The sequence below is a fragment of the Perissodus microlepis genome, chromosome 17 (genome assembly GCF_051167445.1).
Source record: "Perissodus microlepis isolate ML-2025 ecotype Zambia chromosome 17, ASM5116744v1, whole genome shotgun sequence".
Classification (NCBI taxonomy): domain Eukaryota; kingdom Metazoa; phylum Chordata; class Actinopteri; order Cichliformes; family Cichlidae; genus Perissodus; species Perissodus microlepis.
The window spans coordinates 29,110,934-29,133,906 of NC_140477.1; the positions used below are offsets into that span (position 1 = coordinate 29,110,934).

General features: G+C 40.0%; 1 protein-coding gene across 5 annotated transcripts in view; it reads right to left on the minus strand.

Annotated features, from left to right (window-relative positions):
• Window positions 1-22,973, minus strand: part of bcar3 (BCAR3 adaptor protein, NSP family member) — a 70,443-nt gene that overhangs the window by 33,576 nt on the left and 13,894 nt on the right. For 4 of the 5 annotated variants that reach the window (XM_084910844.1, XM_084910841.1, XM_084910843.1 and 1 more), the window contains 2 exons: window positions 6,459-6,654; window positions 6,095-6,352 (listed from right to left, as the gene is read on the minus strand). In XM_084910844.1, coding sequence (XP_084766970.1) covers window positions 6,095-6,352; window positions 6,459-6,654 — 454 coding nt within the window. Of the gene's footprint in view, window positions 1-6,094; window positions 6,353-6,458; window positions 6,655-14,026; window positions 14,196-22,973 lie in introns of those variants that run through there. The other variant, XM_084910845.1, reaches the window with a different exon arrangement.

The window sequence follows — 22,973 nt, forward strand, 5'->3', positions numbered from 1 at the left end:
ATCTCAGCTTACACGCGCTGCAGTTTTATCTGCTTTTTTAATCACTTTTGTTTATCAATTGTTTAAAGATCAGATTACTCATTTTCAATCTTCGTATTTTTGTTCTCCGTTTGTTTTTTCCGCCAATGTTAGCTTGTCATATTTTATCCCTTAACAAAACTCTTTCGGTGCTCTCCATCTCTGCGTTGAACATTGGTACTCGAATTGCAGCTCAGAGTCTCGACAGGAGGCTTACAACCAGGGGCTCAGTGAAAGGGGTAATTAGCTCAAATCCGTGGCTACATTACCAAGGTTGGTAGTTTAAATCCCTTAGGCCTGCACTGGTTTTCCCACGGGAATATTAGCACAGTCCATTACTTACCAAACCAAATATGTGCAGCTCTAAGCCCTCGCAGTTTAAACATGGCCCCAAATAATGAGTGGGATTTAGTTATGTAACTGAACAGAAGGCCTCATTCACAACAATGTATAGTCATCATTCATGGAAGGTGTTCAGATCTCTCTTACCCTTAATGAGTTTGCAGAACCGATGAAATGCAGCATATTAAACCTGATTCTATTTTAGGTGCACAGATCAGTCATCTGGCAGGTCGTCAGGGCTTACAGATGAAATCTGCACCGAGGTTTCCTCTCAGTGGCTGTGTCTGACACCATCAGGAACTTCCTGAAGGTGCTGAGAGAAAGCACTTTCAGCTGCACCAAAAGGAGTCGCTACAGTAGGTCGCTCCGCCAGGTTGATTTTTTGTTTTGTTTTGTATTGTCTCCACCTAAAATCAAACTGGGCATCCTTCACCAGTGTAAACCCCTACACTATACACTAAACATTCATCCATTACAATAATACCATGTGTGTATTGCATTCATGACATTTTAGAATGATTACCAACAAAAAAATTGCCAAACAGATGAAAACAACATCCATTAGCATGTGCAGTCCTACTTAGAAACAGATCTATAAATGTATGCATGCATACCTGAGTACAAAATAAATCAAATTAAATGTACTATAAAGTAAAACTTTATGCACTTGAGTATACTGGAGCTGAACTAATTTCTTTGTGAGGTTTATTTGACGATTGTATGACTCAGTCTGTCACTGTATTTGGAAAAAGCGCCATAAATGTAATATTGTGAAAGTTTTTTGAAGTCTAAGAAGGGGGCGCTCTTTCAGGAATTCACGCTCTGAATTCACCCTTGCCTCACCTCCTAAACTGCCACAAAACTAGCAGCGGCATTGAGTTCGAAGATGTGATCAAGTGCTTTCGATCTACTCTACTTTCCACAACATTTCCGAAATTGCTCCCTTTCATTCATTCCCATACAGATGCTGTGTGCTCGTTCCTGAAACGTCTTTTCACATTTTTGGGGTTATTTTTTTTCACTGTAGACCATTTACAAGACAAGTTTCAGGTATTAGCAGAGACAGCAAACAAATCTGTTTGCCTGCTGTTAAATTCTCAATTTTCCTTTGCTTTTTTAAAAAAAATGTAAAATATACAACTATGAGGAATAAAAAAAACTAGATGGGTATGTGTATGCATCCATGCTCTCCCCTGCTATTCCAAAATTACAGGATGAAGCACCAAGCGATAGATATAGCTTCCTTTTACTCCATCCATCCATCCTCTTTCACTTATCCAATATAGGGGTCACAGTGGGGATGGCGCCTATCCCAGCTGTCTGATAGGTTGTGTACACCCTGGACAGGTCACCAGCCTACTGCAGGGTAATAGAGAAACAAACATTTGTGCTTACATTTGTACCTAAATTCAATTTTAAAAGTCACCAGTTAATCTAACACATATGTCTTTTGGATTGTGGGAGGAAGCTATAAATAGCCAGAGACCTTCTTGCCGTGAGATGACAGTGCTAACCACTGCACTGCTGACATGCTGACAAAATTTAAAATGTGAACTGCTGGTGATACTCTATATCAAAGCAAAAGGAAGCTTCTACCAATGGGAAAAGAGCTGTGAGTGGCTGCAGAGCCATGAGCTTATAACCTCTGTCCTATGTTATAAAAGCACCTGCTGCAGGTAATGCATTATGTTTGGCATACACTGATTAGTGCTTGATATTCAACGCTGAAGATAAAGGACATAGAAGCAGTAGAGGAATTTCTGTGGTTTGAAATATAAACTCAAATCAGAAACTCACTGAACATTTTCTGTATCCATGTGTGTTGCTTCTCTGAGGTCAGTGGTTTGCTGGACCTTTGATGGGACCAAAGTTTTTTACCACTCCAACCACTTGCCCCTTGTAACCTCGGCCTGGATCTCCAGGATTAGGTGGGTTCAATGCAGACAGACAACACCCATCTACATCCTCCTGGGTTAAAAGTGCCAAAATTGAGGGAGGGAAATTCCCTTTTTTGAAAATTCCCCTCGGGCAGGTCAAAGGTCAGGCTCACAAACAGAGTGATAGCCCCGGAGCAAACAGAGATTCGGTGTCGCTCCTTGTGTGCTAGGTTAGCAATGTTTACTCATCCTGGCTACAGCGTTAAAAGAATTTAAACAGAGCATGATGGATGTGCGATAGCGAAGCATTCCAGGGGACACGAGCTGACCACTGCGAGGCAGCACTCGCCACAATCTTTTTCTGGCTACTGTTGTTCTTTGCGCTTCACCGCACAATACTCAGCATGACCACAACTGGCTTAAGTTAGGAACTACACTATATTTGTGTGTGTGGGAGAGAGAGTGTGTTGAAGGGAGGCTAAGACAGAGAGAGAGAGAGACAGACAAGGATAAGGAGAAATGGAAAAAGTTGATGGCAGCATGCAGAGTCTGAAGGCAGCCTACAGAGGTCAGTGTGCTTCCATTAGAAAGACTCCGTGAAAAGTCTCAATTTACTGTCATTTTGTGTTTATCTTAGCTGATTTCTATGCATTATAGTTTTAATACCACAGGCTGAACAGTTATTCTAAAATAAATGGCATTAATTAATTCCCAAAATGCATTTGATCTTAGTTTCATACAATATGCTGCAAAACACACTGGCTCTGTTGGCCACAATGCAAAGCAGAAATGAAACGGAGTAACAAAAACTAAATAAATTGATAAATTAGAATAAATTACAATAAGAACAGCTCTGACACCTGGCATCTTTTCAGATACAACATCTTTTCAGTACAAATAGGTAAAATACAAGGCTAAATGTCATTTGCACTGCTGTAGATAGCAGATTTATTCTGAATCATCCCCTTTCCAGGACAATCTGTTGAGTTTAGCCTACAAAAGGACATTTTTAGTGAACCTTTTGTAATGATTCAGCTTTCACAAAACTACAAAAAAACAATAATATTGAGTGCATTTGGGAAAAGGAAGTCCATTTTGTTCTTGATGATCAATGATGATCTGTTTACTGGTATGCATTTTATAGTGCATCCAAGGTATAAGGTAGCATAATGTTTAAAATTAAACACTGAACTATTGTTCTAAAGAAATGTTTGATATCTGTTTGTGTAGAATTTGCTTTCCTTGGACTTGAGATCCGTGAACTACCTTGCTATCTTTAAAAACAAGTTTAAGATCCACCCGTGCACGATTGCGTTTGTTTCGTTTTATCCATTTATACAATTTGTTGCATCTTATTTTATGCGGTAAAGCACTTTCTGGCTCTTAAAAAGCACTATATGAACAAACCTTACATAAAGTACTTGTTAGTGAGTTATTGTTAGCGGGTGGGGAATTCAGAATTTCATTTACACTATACAAATAAAAGGAAAAGTTTCAGATGTCACCAGTCTGTTATTGTCCATCTACACTCCCTCCAACTCTGAACTCTGTCTGCTCAGTTTCCTCCTCCCCCTCCTTTCTTGGTGGTCCTAGAGCTGCCCTCAGAGGTCAACACAAAGACACATGGACCAATGGGAAGATAGTGTGACATAAGGTTAGGGGTCATAGGCCAGCAATGGACAGTCAGTGGTTACATTCCATAAAGACATACTGATTATTTTATAGAAATCTCTGCTGTGAATTGTTTGTAGTTTGAAACCAAATGACCAGAGGTGGGAGGAAATTCTGGAATTTGGAAAATTTCTGGGAGTGTTAAGATCACAGTAAGCAAGCAATCTATATATGCACTAGAAAAATAAAAAGTTTGAATGTTTTAGTTTGAATAGGAAAAAGAATTTGTGTCAACTCATAAAAACAAGCATAATTGAACAGGAAACTTTAAATTTGAGGATGTGGACTTGAATAAGATACTTCCCTTTCTGTCAGGTCATTAGCTGCCATCCTTACATTATGGCTCAGTCACACTAGAGTCAAAATAGAAGAGCGTGTGACTAGGTGGTTGCACATGTCCTCAACCTCAGGGTGATCACTTTCAATCACAAGGTTTGCCTGGGTGCAGAAAGCACATGGCTACAAAAACTGTGGCCCAACTTGGACTGACTGCGACCACACTCAGACAGATTGGAGTGCGCAAGCAAATTATTGCCGTCTACTTCATAAATGCAGACTTGCAGCTTGCCAACCCACTGTAATCAATCTGACGACAGCAATTGACTGAGTGGGTGCAAACCTGGTCCTCGTCTTTGAAACAACCATTTCAAAGGCATCGAGATCCAAAGTTTATTACTTAAAGTTGCAATAATTTTGGATCTGCTCTGACTGCTTAAAGGGAACACTACTGACATTCTTTGCTGTCAGCCTAAAGTGGAGTTAATGGCAAACAATCTAAATCAAATTAGACACGTTTTTAAGAAATGAAAAGTAGCTCAGAATGCAAAACTGTGTTATATCACCTGAAGTTATTCAGCTCAATTTTATTTGTATAACGCCAAATCACAACAACAGTCTCCTCACTGTTGTTGAGTCTACTCAAGGTGCCTCGCCCCAGTGGGGGTGTGAGTTTTGGCCTGGAATAATTCAACAACTGAGTGGTAATGACAACAGAGAGTTCACAACACGTGAGAGACAAATATACTAACTGAGCCTTATTTGGAAATACTCTGGATTTGAGTCAGTAGATGGATAAGTTTAAAAACTCAACTGCGCTGATTCTGAAGGAATAATCAAAAGCGACTTTTGCCTGATTCTCACAGTCTTAACTTGAAGTAAGGCTGGGGGATGGGGGGGGGGGTGTCAAGATCTCTGTCTAAATAAATAAATAAATCTGGGTAAATTCCCAGATGATTAAACATGCAACTATTTCACATTCGAAATAACCCCCCTAACCCCCCTGGAAATTACGCCCCTGGTGGGTGGATGAGAACCAACATGCCAAAACTTTAGAAATATGCTTTCTTGATGAACTTTATCATCAGGTAATGGCTGAATTTTGATTAACTTTAATCAGTCAAAAGTTGTACTAACGTTATGAAAGAACACAAAAAAAGAACAATATGCTACTCATTATTTTGCCACCTGCACAGGCTGAATTTGACCTGGACAAATTGTCCCTCTGTATGTCAGCGGTCTATGAAATCTATCCAGCATGGAGGCAGACAGATAAAAAGTAGAGACAAAGACTTCACAGTAGTCTCTGATCTGCCACGCCACACCCTGACCAACAAAGGTAACCCAACTGCTGGGGGCTACACGAATGCGCCCACAGATGCACATCACATGCACACACAAAGCTGGCTACATCAGATACAGTCTGTTGTAACTCTACACTAGAGATAGAAAGGTGGAGGACATGATGAGGGATGAGATGTGTGTGGGTTTGTGTGTGTGTGTGCTCCCTCTGAAGTTGAGCTAATCACTACACCCCCTCAGGGGTCTCTATACAACCTCACTTTTCTCCATCCAACTCCACACTGTCTCACTCTCCAGTCTGAAGAGGAGCAGTGTTTTCTCGAGAGCCCTAACAGTCTCTGATCATCAAACAGTGCCAACCTTCAGAATGAGAAGACACCCCTGCAACAATCACCTTTTATCATGATAGTACTGAACAAAAGGTGCTTCTTCTGAAAGATGGTTTCCCTACACAAACATCTGACAGATATAAAGATAAGCAACAGTCGTACTTGTGATGAAGACTATCATTTGCCCAGAATGTGCAAGAACAAACCGCAGAATGAAAATGAAACTATAAACATCCAGAAGCATTATCCATGTTTGTCTGTGTTTGTGAACATGTTTACCTGTAACCATGGAAGTCATCAGCGATATTTTGGACCAGTGAAGAGGTCATGGACTGATGAGGGTACTCAGCAGTCAGTAATGCATTCTCATAAATTAAAGGCTCTGTGTGATTGGCTTTGGGGTCCCAGGTGTAGTTTCCATGTGTGGCAAGGTTGACCCCCCCTCTTTTGCGCCGAGGCAGAGTCCCATGAATAGAGATTGGCTGGTAGGCGGCAGCTGGCTTTTCTGATAGGCTGCCACACTGGCCTGGATGGAGACTGCAGGACAAAAAGCAAACAGTTACTCACAATAGGAAATGTTACTATTGCTGATTTCTAATAAATGACTCAACAGCAGTGAGCTTCTGATGGTTACACAGCTTACCCAGGTCTGGAGCTGAGAAGATCCATGGAGGATGTGAGAGAGGCCTGGTGCCTCCTGGAGGAGCAGGTATTATTGCTTGGGGCACCAAGAGGGCTGCTGGGTACTCCAGAGTGGCCTGTGCCTCCTCCCAGGGTGTGGTGTGCTTGAAGAGACCTGGGCAGACTAGCAAAACGCCCCTCTGCCATCATCCTCAACTCTGGAAACAAAACACATACAGACATTTACTGTTAAACAGTAATGACATACACCATGACTTTGGATTACTTAATAATGATTAATAACTTTACTGAGTTCCTGCAAATATAAAGGAAACTAAGTGAATGAATCAAACAAATTAGCTGTCTTCAGGTGTGTTATAACGAACAGTAATCTCAGCTATACATTTGTGTAACAATGGCTGACATGAAGCACTGACTGAGATGAAATGGCACACACAGCCAGTATAAAGTAGTTGTCTCTCTTTAATGCAGACACAAAGCCATCATTCTCACTCTCTTTCAAGTGTTCATACATACAGAAATACTTACTAGCACTTTTCGCTAATGTTTAGTAGATGCAGCAAGTTAATCTGACCTCTGAATAACACCCCATCTCTATTTAATGAATTTCCCCCCCTTTTTTTTAAAAACAAAAAATTTCATGTGCACACTCTGAAACAAAATCTGTAGCTACACTGTGTCTGAAAACGAAGCCAATAAAATCCACATAAGTTAGCAAATGGATAACAATTTAATACTTCCACTGAAGAGGGGAAGATTAAAGTAAAGTAGATGTGTTTGAGAATTTCGCCTGAGCCAATTTTTATACAATAGTTGGATCGGAGCCTGGTTTTCTTTTCTCCCACACCAGACTGAAGGCTGACTTCAGCCCTCTGTTAGTGGATATGAGAACAGAATAGAGGTCTGACCCTGTGTGCCTCAGTGTTATGTGATATTTTTAGCAACAACCTCTGAGTATCAGTATAACACTAGGACATTTTCAAAATACTTTGTATTCCAGTAATCTCCTTAAAAACTGATTCATACACCAGATACTTAAAAAAGGGAAAAACAGAAAAAAAGAAAAGAGAGCAGCACTGCACCCAACTTTATTTTTGCCCATTAGCTAGATCTTGTGTAATGAACAGACAGACACAGTTATAAATACAGCATGATGAACATGACCGATAGGCTGACAGGGAACTAAAACACAGGACAGAGAAATTCCCCTGCTGTGTGATGATGAGTGAACAGCACAGCTTTATCTGCTCTGAATCACTCACAGCGCAGCAGTTAGTCATACTGTACAAACTAAAATAACACGGCAGCAGACTGGATTCAACTGACCCTCTCTCTAATCTCAAATCTAAGAATCTGATCTGAACAACTGAGCCCGTGTTTGCTATTGTTAAACAGCCTGATTATGATCAGAGAACACAAGCTGAAGGAACATAATCAAACTGACCGGTGTTCAACTGACCTGCAGTAACTGCAGAAAAATGCTGCTGGACCACATTTACATGTGCATGATAATAACAAAAAAGATGATCCGCAACAAACAACAAAAACTAACAGCTCAGACGGACATCATTTCAGACCATGTGTACAGTACAGAAATGTGCCTCCTAGCAGCAAACTGTCTTACATTTAATACTTTGATAGCAAGTCGAAATGATAAAATGTCTTTGTAGCATTTTTGTTTATGCGAACAGAACTAGCGCTTAAAAATATGTGAAAGCATAAATTGGAGCACTTGTTGGAGCAGCATTACAGCCACAGAAGTCAATTTCCCCGCTTCCAGGGCTGTGCTAAAGTATGCTCAATGACTGAGATGATTGATACCCTGTGTGATGTCTCCAAGATTTGTGTTTAGTAGCACTTTTTTGGTCTTTTGGCAAAAATACTCGCATAGTTTCTCATCTACGGCTGTTGTTTGCTGTCACGTTAAATGGCAAACACTAGAGTTAACACCAGCTCAAAGGAGAAGGCTACAAACGAGAGGACACAACTTTTCAGTAGGTTCTTGGAGTTTGGTCACTCCTAAATAAACCAGGACCGCCTTAAACCGGAACTAAATGCTAAAACTTAACTCCAGCAGGGGGTCACTGAGCCACCAGCTTGTAATCATGAATATCAATAAAAATGCAAATAATGGTTTAGAGAAAGGAACAGCTGGCTGGTTCAGGACTCTTCAGTGTACACAGTAAAAGTCCTTCTAAGGCATGCCGGGTCAGAGAGAGTGGATTCCTCTGAAGGGTAGAACGACTACAACAGGAGAACCTATTATACGACCCTTGGGGACGGTCAGCTGTATGTGTATTTGTGTGTGTGTGGCCCTGACCATCTGCCAGACACAGACACACACACACTCTCCTGCAGAGGAGAATTGACTGACTCTCACTGATTGAAAACACAAACACTTAGCACTTACTCCCATATTCTGGGTCAGTTTAACTAATACATAAATGATTCATTCTGCTACAGCTACACTCTTGTCCTGTATCATTTGCCTACTCTTTTCCTACCATTTATTTTTTTCTGCATTATTTCACTCTTCTCTCACTGGTCCCTACTCATCCATCTTCCCCCTTTCTCTTGTAGTCTCACGCCCTCCTCCACACAGACATGCCCTCCCTACCTTCCTCCCTGTCTGTCCATCATGGCAGCTTCCAGACTTGTCCTTCTCCCTTTTCTTTATCCTTTTACCTCTTATAATAATGGACTCGTCTAGTTCCCCACCACTTTTATCTTTGTCCCTGGTTCACCCTCTCTTCTCCACAGCTGTTCAACCAGTAGTTATAACTCTGCAAATGAGTGCAAGTGCTTCCTATACCAAGTCTATTATTTCCTATGTATGGACAGTATACGCTATAGTGGGTCAGACAGATTTGAAAAGACATCCATGCCAAAGAATTTGTGTTTTATACCAGCAAGTTTTAACTTCACATTAGGTTTGAGTGACACTTGCTAGTGCCTTTTTTTCATGTACATGCATCAAGGTGTGTGCACGTTAAGTAACGTAAAAACTTCTTAAAATCAGTATCGTAACGGTTAATACTAGCGCTCATAACATAATCCCTCAGAAGCACAAGTGACAATATAATCCGTATACGGCAGAGAAGATAGGGGTATCAACAAAAAAAAAATATCAAGAATGTTGAGTCGTTATTTCTACAATTTTGACCCACATTTCAACTGGTATCAATTTTCGCTTGATGTTTTACAGAAAAACTGTTTGTTTTAAATAATGTGCTTTCGTACAAACACACAGGAATGAACATTTCTAGATAATGATAAATTATTCATTCTAAGAGCTGGAGAAAGAAAAAATGTTTTTGTTTATAAATTTATTATTATTTTTTTAAATCAAAACTTAACTAAAATGAAACAGCAGTAAGAAAAATCAACATATCAGAAACTTGATGCAGTCTTACCTTCAGAAACAACAAGAAATAACTATGTTTACATATTTCATATTTACAAATGTACTCGTGTTCATATACTAACAGGGCAATGTAGACGGTTATAAAGAGGAAAAACAGTCATAATTTAATAAAGTTTCAGTTTTTATTCCTCAGTTTCATTTAATAAATATCCTTCAAAATGCCCAATCATTCCCCTGCAATTGGTGGATCCTTATCCAACTGTCACATTGTTATTGTATTTAAACTGGTTATGAGGAATATTTTAAGAAGGTATTTATGCTATCTTACCTAAACATATGGTAGTGCAAAGCTGAGTACAAGTTAAATTTTTGTTATTACCTCAACCCAGTAAGATTGGGTAGCTAGACAATTCCAAAATAAATGGTTAAAAGGGAAATTCACAGTTTCACATGTTCATAAAAGTCTGACAGCCAATAAAAAGTTTTATTCTTTAGCCATGTAACAGACAAAACATCCTCAAGTGAGATTTGGTTTGTCACCAACACTAGTGAAGGCCTTGGGTTTGGAACAATAACATTTGTGCACAAGACCTTGGAGGGGGGGGTGGACGTGTAGATTAACAGGAAGAGGAAATGGCAGTATAAACATTTAGAAGACAGCAGTTCATTATAAAGAATTACTATCAATAAAACAAATATGCCTTCCTCCTTTTCACAGAGTATCTCTTGAGCTTGCTTTCCATCGGAAGGACACTACTTTTGCAATCGGTTCAATTCAATTTAGTCAAATGTTTTGATGGTGAGCTCTCTCAGCATCTCTCCAGCCAACCTAGCACATCAGCCAGGAGGCAGAGAGCTCTTTGGCTAATCCACTCAAGTAGTGGTTTTAAAATATTGGCCTTTTTGGGGAACATCAGGAGTCTTTAAGAGAGTTCCGCAAATCTCTTTTAGTCCTTTGGTACCATGGACAAACGGTTTACAAAACGCAAACCGAGCGTCTAGATTAAGAAACACACTCGATAAAATGCTTCAAAAATAAAGTAGGGTTTTAACATTAAGCTTCAGATGCTGCAGAGGTGGTCTGTCATTACACACGAACATACACACAACCGGGAGGACGAGCGCAAACATCAACATGCTTGGGAATGAGGGATTTCCTCTGGCTGGCTTAAAGTGTCTTCCTGCTTTAACATGCACGCAAATACTCATGCGCATGCACACACACACATTAGGAAAACCACCCCTGGCCAGAAGTGAACAATGGGAACAACTGTCACATGACCACTGTGTAGAGCCAGTCTTTGTTAGAGAGAGGGAGAGGTGTCCTACTGCGCTCTTCAGTGCGTGGGCTCACCAGTGTGTGTGCGTGTGTGAGAGAGTGTGTGTGTGAGAGATGTGTTTAACATATTAATGAGGCTCTTATTAAATCCCACAGCAGTAGCTGCCATTTCATACTTCTAAACCTTTGTGCACATCTCTCACTCTGTCAGACAGTCACACCTAACTTCCCCTCAGCATGTGCACTCATTTTGTACATTTACGCATCAGTCTTAACTGTACAGTCACTGTACACCACACTGTCAGACAGTTGCACGAAGTGTCAGCTGAGTAGGTGATGAATGGAGCTTTTAGATTTTCACTTCAGTAAAAGATGCAGAGCGAACTGTCAGGAAGAACCTGCAACCTTAAATCTGAAACCAAGTATTTCAAATGATGTTTGAACTACAAAGATTGCACTGCATTGTGGGATGCACTTCTGACATCTTCTCATGTGTAAACAATTGAATTAAAAAGCTGATATATTTAATTATTTGTTAAATTGATCAAATTAAAGGCTATATATGCCTGAAGCATTGGTTAGTGTTATCACTGTTATCTTATTGTTATTTCACAACTAAAGCTATGTTACTTACAAGGAAGCATGAATAGTGCAAGCCAGGATGTATAACAAATTCTGGCTTGTCTCCAAAAGGAAAATCACCAGGACAGTGATTGGTTTCATTTACTCAAGCTTTTGTTCAGAAAACAGGCAGAACAAAAACAGGAAACAGGTTAAGTAAGGTAAGGTAGCACATACCCACTACGTTAACTACATGTGGACTCAAAAGGATCCCAAATGGATCGATATGAAGCAGGGAAAAAAAAACTGCTAAATATGTTACTCTAAATGTAAATTGATTAGTACTTCAATACTTAATTTGATCACCCAAACCGCTTCTTACAACAAGCCCCAATTACCCATTTACACACACATTCATACAAGGGCTTATTTCTGTGTCCAAGTGTTTCACACCTAGCATTCACACTTCAATGGTTGTATCGGAGCAACTCGATGTTCAGTCTCTTGCCAAAAAGCCAGTGATCAAACCACCAAGCTTCTGATTAGTAGATGATCTCCTCTACCTCCTGAAGCGCAGCCACCCAACACTTCTTCACATAAATGACTAAATCAGTGTTTGACATTTTGGGTAACAGACCCATTTGCCTTCTCTCTGACAGTTCGATGGCAAGACTGATCCCACTTCAAGCCTTTTCATACTTGTCTGTACAACAATAAGGAAAGGTTAGAGCTAGAGGATAATGATGTGAGCTTAGCATAAGGACGAGGGGTACCTGTAACACCATTTCAAATCTTGTAAAGCTCGTAGCTTTTTTAAAATGTCCTTAAACATCATGTAATGTGGCTAGTAGAAAGGTACCATTGTGCTGTTTTTGTCCATATTTCCACGTCATCTCTCTTACTGCTTTAATAAAGAAAAATTGCAGGTTCTAAGTTTAATTCAAAAATACTCAGCCTCTTTGACACAATCCACATCACTGATGTTGAAGATGCTGTGTCTAGCCCAGATGCTTCAAAGTTCCCAACTATATTATTTAGTATACTGCTGGATGGATAAATCTGGATCGTACTCTCTGTACTTGTCACATGTTTGTGTGTCTTCTGGGCATCGGATGACAGCATTAGAGGAAAATGTACAATATTTTCTTCAGATTTAAAGTACCACATATTGGTGATGACCAAGTAATGCAGCAATGTACTTAAATAAAGACCATAAATATCCGTTTTTCCCCCTTTTCCAGCTATGCAGGGACTCTGTCTTTGCAAAGATCAGTAGGTTGTATAGTGCTGATGGCTTACTGGAATACCAAACAACTGACACCACAGGGAATCCAAGTAACACAACACTACACATACAATACTGACCCTGGAAACACACAACCGTCACAAATCTGTGGTCCTTGCATCTGACACAGACACATTTTAGCATTAATTAAAGGCTGAATCTCATTGGTTTACTCCAACTCCACTGAGACGTTCAGACATGACACTGACTAATGTCTGAAACAACCTGCTGCATGCATGTGTTCCCCCCCAACATCAACACCACACAGACACACATGCCTAACTCTGTCATCATTTAGTTGGTGGCTTGCTGTTTAAAGATGTGATCTCATAACTGAGAGGTCAGAGTTTCAGCCTCGACCTGTCAAAGTGATCGTGAGCAAAACAGCAAAGCGCTATCTGATAAGAGCTTTTAATTTACAGTTTTGTTTTAAACTCACAAATCTTTTAAGTCATATGTCACAAACACATATTCATCATCTTCGTATTTAGCAACGACTAATTTTAGGTGTTGTAAATGGTTAAGCAACGCCATCTCTGACAAGCAGCCCGATTTTTGAGTCATTTATCACATCGAGTTAGGATAAGCAAATGCTTAAGTGAGCAAGCCTAACAAGAAAAAGAAAATGATGAAAGAAATGCCGTTGGTCTTATCTTTCATATTTCGTGTAATTATTTCCTGCTGGGTTTTCCACAGCTAACACCACCAATCCCAGCAACCGCAGTTACACCCAGCGCCTTGGGATGGCAACTTATTGCTCAAAAAAAAATATCCCAGAGTAAATCTTACTCACTGGGAGCTGTAAACAAGCAAACCAAGAGGGATGGACAGACAGCTGTGAGATGAAGGGAAAGCACAGCGGCGTAGGGAGATAAACAGCAGCCAGTGAAAGAAAGTAACAAGTAGAAAAAACAGACAAACGGGGGAAAAAGAAATTGCATTCAGAAGACGATCATAAAGATAGCTGCCTCAGCTCCGTCTCCTCTGCTGTCAACTTCCCCACACACACACACACACACACACACACATTCCTACACCCCACTGCATACAAGTGTGCTCCTACAAACTTCTCATTCCTACCTGCAAGTGTGAGCTCCTCCTCAGTGTGTGATCGCTGCTCTTTTCTCTCACTTCACAAACTTATTGACTTTCATAATTTGAATGACTGACTAGCTAAAAATTGCTGACCGGCTCCTTTGGATGGGCAACAACAAGTAGCGCAGCATTGTCACAAACTCTGCCCTCCTCCTCCTCTCTTTGGGGAGTGATTTGTGAGCTCTCAGCCCCGCCTTTCATGCACTTCTGTGTTTGGGAGGAGTTTTCTTTCTCTTTTAGCAGAGTTGTCTTCTACCCCCCAGCACAGAAGAAAACTCCCACATACCCTCCTCTCCTCCATCTCCCCCTCCTCCGTATTGCCTTCACAGCCTCATATTTCATGCTCTCAACCTTTTTGTTTGGTACCTCTGACACCAACACCACCAACTAGTCTGGTACTTAAAGAAGATTTAGAGGTGACCTAATGTTGCTATTTGCAGAGAGGCTGAAAAATGTGGTCTTGGCATGAATGTTGCACGTTTGAGCAACCTAAGGCGCTCTCAAGCCTCATGGACTTTAAGCACTTGACTCGGTGTCAGCTGAAACATAAATCAGTAGAGTTTAGAGTCTACTTTGGTGCATTCTTTTAACAGGAATGCTGGCGAGAATGATTAAATTTCATCTGTGAAAGAGAAGAAGCAAGAAGAAGAGCTCTCCTTGTGTCATTACATCAGGTATGAGCTCATTTTTAGCCCGTGTTGTTTGAATGTGTGTGCGGCTCTGCTCGCCAGCCCTCAGGACAACACTCTCCTGTCTTTGTGCTCCTGTTCCTCTGTATTGTCTAGAGGTGATAACACACAGACACGTGCACACATGCATGTTTATGTGTGAGTGTGTGCGTTTCCTGTCAGACAATACAATAAGCCCATCCTGCTGCGGTGAAAGCCAGGATGATCAGATGACCCACATTAAACACACACACAAAAATGCTACATACATGCATGTGTTTTGATCTCAAGTTGTTCACACTACATTTGTCAAAACTGAGGAACCTGAATATTGTTTTTAATTTCTTTTTTACCAGCAGTTCACAGGTTTTAGGTATTCATTAATGTTCCAACATTTGGGAACACGACATTATCGCCCAGCAGGAAGAAAGGCACAAACTTTCAGTTTGTACTTTTATAAGAAGTTGCGCCTGACTTTTCAGGTTTGAAATAAAAACGAGGACACGCACAGAAATTTCAGGTACTACATCTTCTGGTTTGATTTCTAAGTGATTTAAATAATTTGTTCCTGTCTGTGTCTAATCAAGCCTTCTAGTAAAATCTGATCATAAACCATAAGAATGATAAACAAAACAATGAACATTTTTACATTTAGCTCTGTGACTCCTTTACTACGGGTAAAGGTCTCTATAAAGGGATCAAGTGATTTCTATAACCTGGGGAAGGAGCTATAGAGAAACTGAAAGACCAAGCCAAATTATGTTTGCATTTTATCCTCTATTTTGATTTTGCCTGTTAGCAGTATTTTCAGTGAGGCAGCACAAGTAGTTAAAGATTTGCATTTCTTAAAAAAAACACCACAAATATTGAGTAAATCTGGTCACTAACAAATTATCTCTTTAAATTAAAAAAAAAAGAAACGAAACTTACTTCTTGGCCTCTTCTTGACGGTGAACAGAGAGCACACTGTGAATGTTAGAGGCCAAAGCCTAGAAGCTGCTCCTGGACTCCTGCCTGTGTGGAGTGCTATTTGGAAGTAAAAGCTAAATGCATCTGAAGCAGATTTTGTTTTAAAGTGCCTTTTCACAAAGGCATGTAAAAATTCTTGGCATGTTGTACGTGAGGGTGGTATTTCCAGAAAGCAGCACGGTGAGTCAGAAGTATAATCTGTTATCATCTCCTGAATCACCTGAGCTTCCCAAAACGTGAGGGCCTGGAGTGTGGAGCAGAAGCATTATCCTTCCAAACTGACTGGCACATGTCTTTGTGATGAAAACGCAACCACCCTTTCATCTAAGCCCACACAGAGGTGCATCTATAGTTTACGGTAAATGAGTATGTGGCAATAATGCAATGGGAAAAAAAAAAGAGTCACAAGTCTTGTAAACTTTGATGAGGTAAAGTTGTTTTACCAATTTGAAACACCACGACGTACTTGGAGTTTGGGGCTGAAATGTCACTCTAAAGCAAAACAGATTAAATTAGCACTACAATGTCTACAAAGCACCAGTGATTTCCTGCTGTTTGAAGTTTGATTGAATTTGCTGTTTCTTCTTGTTTTTGATTGCTTAAATATTAGGAAGCGTGCAACATCAAAGCTTTATCTTTTAGAAAAGTGGAGAAACAAACTGTTTACATAACTGCATTTTTTTTTTTAAATGTTTGGAGATTACCACACCATAATAGCCATTTCCTGCACTTCCTGTTGGTGTTAGTCCTTAGCCCAAACCCTCCTTTGACACATGGACACTAAGGTAGCACACTGGAACAAAGCCTTGCTGGCACTTTGAGGTTGGCACCGTTTTTCCACCCATACACATCGGGGTGCAAGTAAACCATTAAGTAGATGGGCTTGGCGTCACTCCCAACTGAAGCTGCTTCCTGCAAAGGACAGGATCTGCTATTACAAGTTTATTATAGTCACTTCCCTCATTCTGTGGTATTCCTCTTGCTTCTCACTAGGAAGCTCTGAAGTAAAGAAAAATCAAGCATAGATTTCAACCTTTGTTCCATTTTTACTTTTCTCTCCATCAGCTCCTTATTCCTGTATTCCTTGCTGCTCCTTTATTTTTCTTATAGCTCTGTTTACAGATGCTTGTCTTTCCATGTGTGTATTTATGATCAGTAAACATTTCTCTGTTAATGCCACTCCTCATTCCTCCATTGCAGCCTCAGGGTCTTAAAAAAAAAAAAAAAAAGAAGAAAAAAAAGAAAAAGGCAGGTCTTTGGCTGAAGAATCAGTTCAGGTAGAATTAAATCTGCTGGTTTCTGACTTATACAGTCATGGTTTCTGTGGAACAGCTACGTCAGTCAATACGTCAGTTACAGCAGCTTATCAGAATCAGAATCGTGTTTATTGGCCATGTATATGTGCAGACACATACAAGGAATTTGGTTCCGGTAGATGGTGACTCTCAAGCACAGCAATGTAAATCACACACACACGCACACACACACACATATACATACACAAAGCTGTGTAAACCAACTATAAATAACCAATCTAAACTTATATACATAGAATACAGGATGACAGAAATGAAATGAGGTGGAATGAATACTACAGAATGTACATAAGGTGCAGTTGTAGTCTGGCAGTGGGAGCAGTGTGACAGGTCAACTGTTTCGAAGGGAGATGGCGAGGGGAAAGAAACTGTTCCTATGTCGGGTGGTCCTGGTCTGCAGGCTTCTGTACCGTCTGTCAGAGGGCAGCAGGTCAAAAAGTCTCTGTCCAGGGTGTGAGGGGTCTGTGATGATTTTCCCTGCCCGTTTCCTGGTTCTTGAGAGGTACAAGTCCTGGATGGAGAGCAGGGGGGCGCTGATGATCCTTTCTGCTGCCCGTACAGTCCGCTGCAGTCTGCTCCTGTCCTGTTTAGTGGCTGCACCATACCAGACTGTGATGGAGGAGCACAGGACAGACTCAATGACCGCAGTGTAGAACTGGATTAGCAGCTCCTTTGGAAGACTGTAGGGTTAGGGGTTGTCTCAGGAAGTACATCCTCTGCTGGGTCTTTCTGAGGATGGAGTTGATGTTGGTCTCCCACTTCAGGTCCTGGGAGATGATGGTACCCAGGAACTTGAAGATCTTCACAGTCGACACAGGGCTGTCTGATATGGTGAGGGGGAGCAGAGTTGAGGGATGTCTCCTGAAGTCCACTGTCATCTCTACAGTCTTAAGAGTGTTCAGCTTCAGATTGTGCTGACTGCACCAGAGTACCAGCCGCTCAACCTCCTGCTGGTATGTGGACTCATCACCATCCTGAATGTGGCCAATGATGGTGGTGTCATCTGCAAACACATTTATGTATAATGTGTTCCATAAAGATTGCTACGTGCAATCTTTAGTAATTTATTGAATGTGTTCATAAAAAAGGACCAAATACAGTGTTATTCACACTGTCCTAGTTAGAATGACATTGATCTATGATTCATTCAATCATAATAAAACACACCTAACTCAAAGAATAAACCAGTGCCGTCTATACATAACAGACAACTTAAAGAACTCATGTTAAAATGTATATAGGGCCATCTTTATGTACTGTGTTACGAGCAGGCTATCACAAAAGAAAAAACAAACAAACAAATAAAACAAATCCTTTATTTGAAGCTACAAAAATGCCAAAAGGAGAAGTGACAGACCTAAAAACTATCTACATGAAATGAACAGTATCTGAACATCATGTCCTTAAAAAACAGGAAATAATCCAGCAAAGACCTGACACAGGACCTGAGCGATGCAATGTGCTCTTTCCATTCCCCTGCTACTCACCTCATCAGAAACGGTCTCAGTGGAAGGGTGGCTGTCAAGAAGCCATTATTGAGGAAGGGAAATGGAGAGAAAAGGCTGAGGTATGCCAAATTACACAAGAACTGGACTGAAACTCAGTTTCAACAGCCCTTATGTAGTGATGGATCCACATTTAAAATGTTTAGTTCAAATCGTCATGAACATACACAGAGGAGGGAGACAACACCCAAAGAGGAACTTTGAAATGCCCTTCAAGAAGCCTGGAGAACTATTCCTGAAGAGTAAATACAGAAATTAGGAGAAAGCTTGCCTAAGAAAGTTCAGGCAGAGTTGAATAAAGATGTTCATACTAGAGATGGACCGATCCGATATTACGTATCGGTCCGATACTGACCTAAATTACTGGATCGGATATCGGCGATTAATAAAAAATGTAATCCGATCCATTAAATATATATATATAAAAAAAAAACAAACCAAAAAAAAAAAAACACCTCACAAAACTTGCGACATGGCTTAACTCGGCTCATAACAGTAGCGTATGCGTCACGTGATAGAGCGGCTGCTTGTATTTGGAGCCTCGCTACCAAACCAGCATTTCATCTCCGAGAAAGTTATCCCAGAGAAAAGTAAAGCAAGTGTGTAAGTTAATCTCTGAATGTTTGTAAAGTGTTCCCATGTTAAGCATGTTAAGCGACTGCCCCTACCTCCCTCCCTTCCTGCTGCTACTTCAATCATGAAACTGCTTAATGATCAGCTGATCGGCTTTTCTATCGCGAGTCTGTCTCTCTTCTTTGTTTTTGGCCCAGTTTGCACCAGAAAGAGGAAACCAGCGGCTAAACAACAGCAGCACGTTTAAGCTTGATAAGCTGTTGTTAGAATTTATTTAATATTACTTTCTACACCAGGATCCTTTTCTACGTAGCTGATGGCTGGTAACTGTGCAGGGGCGGATCTAGCAAAGTTTAGCCAGGGGGGCCGATAGGGCATTAACAGGGAAAAGGGGGCACAAAGACATACTTTTCTTTCTTATTCTCATTTAAAATATCTAGCTTTTAATAAATAATTATCTGAATCTTACACCCAAAGTTTTAATCTGATGTAAAATATATAGAAGTCCATTACTGTTTAAAGTAACTGTTAAGTCTAATATACCCTAGTAAGCTGTAGTACTTTTTCCTTTGGGAAAGTACCATCTGTGAATTCTGCAATTCTGTTGAAGAAAGATGTTGAATCTATTTAATCATTCTTGAAAAATAATTTATTTCTGTGCATTTTATTTCACCCTGCATCAATTAAAGTTAATTACATCGATTAAGCATCATGAGGTGGAGGATGGGGGGTGGTTCCCTTTTTTTTTTTTGCTGGGAGTTTGCAACCCTATTAGTTAGGTTGCTTAATATTTCTGCTAAGTACTCTTTAAAATACCAGAATAGGGAGGATGGAGTAGGTTTAAGTTTATTAGATTGATCAGTGCTGCTGAACTATGAAATATTTTGGGTGCAGTGTATTTTTTTATTTTTTTAAATTTATTTATTTATTTATTTATTTATTATTTTTTTATTTTTTACATACAGGTATAACAGAACAGCTTTAGTGTTGTTGTTTGTTTAAACTTGAGTATGAACTTATACAAAATGCAGCAAGATATTAAAAAAACGTTTTATTGATTAAAAAACACACTATATCGGATTCATATCGGTATCGGCAAATATCCAAATTTATGATATCGGTGTCGGACATAAAAAAGTGGTATCGTGCCATCTCTAGTTCATACCAAACACTGATCTAACTGTACAAACTCCATTTTTTCCATTATATAGTGCAATTCCAAAAAAGTTTGCAGAATAAATCCTAGCTCTCCTCGCAAAATATAAAGAAATGAAGAGTGGCTCTGTTCTTCAGAAAAGGACAAACATGGTCATTTGTTAAGATGGTTAAAATAGTGAATGTTTAATTTCACAGGACCTCGAGCAGTTTTCACAACGTGACACTGACATGGAAGCATATAGCAGCAGTGTTGGACAGATTCCAGAAGTACATAAGGAACATTTCAAAGTTTACTTTTTCTCCAAGAATTCGACCATTTGGATAAATCTGGGAGCTAGATATTCCCTGTTTTGACATTTGTGAGATAAGAGCAGAATTGTTGACAGCTGAGTTTGTGTTACTGACACATGCAGACAGAAACAGGAAGATGTTTATAGTACACTTAGTATTAACTGAAGGTCATGTTGATGAGTCTATCACCTTCACAAGGGAGATTAACCAGCCTGAAGCCCGGCACCGAGAATTATCTAATATTTAGTACGAAGAATGTCTGTGAGGTAAACTCACACATCTTGTGTTTTTACATAAACTGTATGTGATGTGCACTGAGAATCTGCAGGTCTCCACTGCGAACTGCGCCAGATTCTATTTAAAAAGACTTGATTTGGTTCTTGTTCTACTCTCTGCTGTTAGCAACAAAGTCACATTTTCTTCCACATTGTAAATTGAGGTCGAATCTCATTAACTCACATTCATGCTGTCCCTTCCTCTCTCTCGTTGTGATCCAATACAAAAAGCAGCAGCAAACAAAGTGAAATCTCATTTACGCTAACATTACATGTCCGTCTAGAACTATGTCTCTTACCATGAGGATGTTACTTTGATGCACACCAGCTGCATACGTTGCTGTCCAAACTAACCCCTGAAGCATCAATACTCCCTTCAGCAGCCTCCCAAAACAAGACAGTGTCTGCAACACAACTAAAGCTGCTTATAAATGCACAGAGGAACATGACAAATAGTCCAAGACAGGTAGTCCTGACAGGAGTAAACAGCGAGGTGAGGCACACGAAAAAACAGCCTGATCCAGAGGATGTAATAGATCTACTGTCAGACACTGCTGCATCAACAGTCACATTTCAAATATTTGGTTGTAGTGTTTACAGTACAGCCTCTACTTTTGTTGCTGCTTATTTGGCAAGTAGTGACCAGGTAGGGTGAGGAAGCTCAAAGATGGGGACTCATTATATAAAACCATCCATGCAGCTAGGTACACATTGAGCGTGTTCAAGTGCATCACCTTGAAAATATTTAGCACATGACTGGAATTTGAACTTGAAAGATGAAAAGAGCACACGCAGTCCTGTTACTTTCAGAGTACAGCACTGATTCGATAAACCTGAGTGCTGTAAACCACAGTCCTGAAAGGAATATAAAAAGTATTCATTAATATGTGCTTATGTACACCTTGATGCTTCCCATGCTGATGCTGATAACACGGTATTATCACATAATGCTAATGAATGTGGTTATAAACTGAAATTAAAACTATATGCAAAGAAAAAAACAAAAACCCCAAAAAACCTCTCAAACAACTACCGAGCTCAGGTATTTAAACATGGAATTTTAACACAGCATACACAGAATAGCCTCAATGACACAAACAGCTGTAACAAAACAGTGCCTCAAAATAAAATGCCTCAAATATGTGAGGCATGAGCATGCATGTGGGGGTTTTACTGATGCCTTCTATTTCACCCTCTAAATGCTCTAATTAGAACATCTCTTCTTCTCCACTGCTTTTTAATACCTGCTGTTAAGGAAAGTACCTGCTGCACACATGCCTGTGGGTGGGTGGGTGCGCACACACACACACACACGCACACACACCAATAAAAAGTAATATGATGAAATTAATATATGCCTGAATGCAGTCTGTGAGTTCACGTTATATTCTTTAGAAAAAAAAATTACGTATCTTTGTTGGGAACAAAAATTGGAATGTTACTATACCAACTAACAGCTCTTATGAGGACAAAATGCTCGTGCCCATGAATTTAAAGGCATTTTTGAGGCCCAAAATGTGGTTTTAGTGTCAAGGTTACAGTTAGGCTAAACCTGACCGTAACCTAAGGGTTAGAGTAAGCGGCTAAGGAAGGCACTATGTCAATTAGATGTCCCACTAAGATATGAAAACACAGTGTGTGTGTGTGTGTGTGTGTGTGTGTGTGTGTGTGTGTGTGTGTGTGTGTGTGTGTGTGTGTGTGTGTGTGTGTGTAAGAGAGATGCTATTAGCTGAACAAAACTGGACTGTGTGATAATGATAAGCTTGGCAGCCTGCCAGGCAGACAGATAATACCACAGTAGTTGGTGACTGAGTGATTTCCACCAGAGGCCATTTCATCTCAGCAGCAGTCGTCAGCCTGTAGGCCAGGTCTCCAATAGTGGTCACGCAGTGATCCCAGGAATGTGAAAATAAGTGTTTTTATAAGGGGTGAGCTGTAATGATAGGTAAACTACTCATTATATGCCTCGTCTACATATCTGGCATCAGTGCTCCAGTTTCACTCACAGGTAATGACAACTTGTCAATGAATAAAATAAAATAATAATAATAATGATAATAAAAAAAAGAGTTTCCACTATTTGTAAATATAAGTCATGAAATCTAGCAATGATAGTTATAATTCATATAATGAGGTAAGGAATACTGGAATATGTTTAAATTAAAACATTAAAGTCC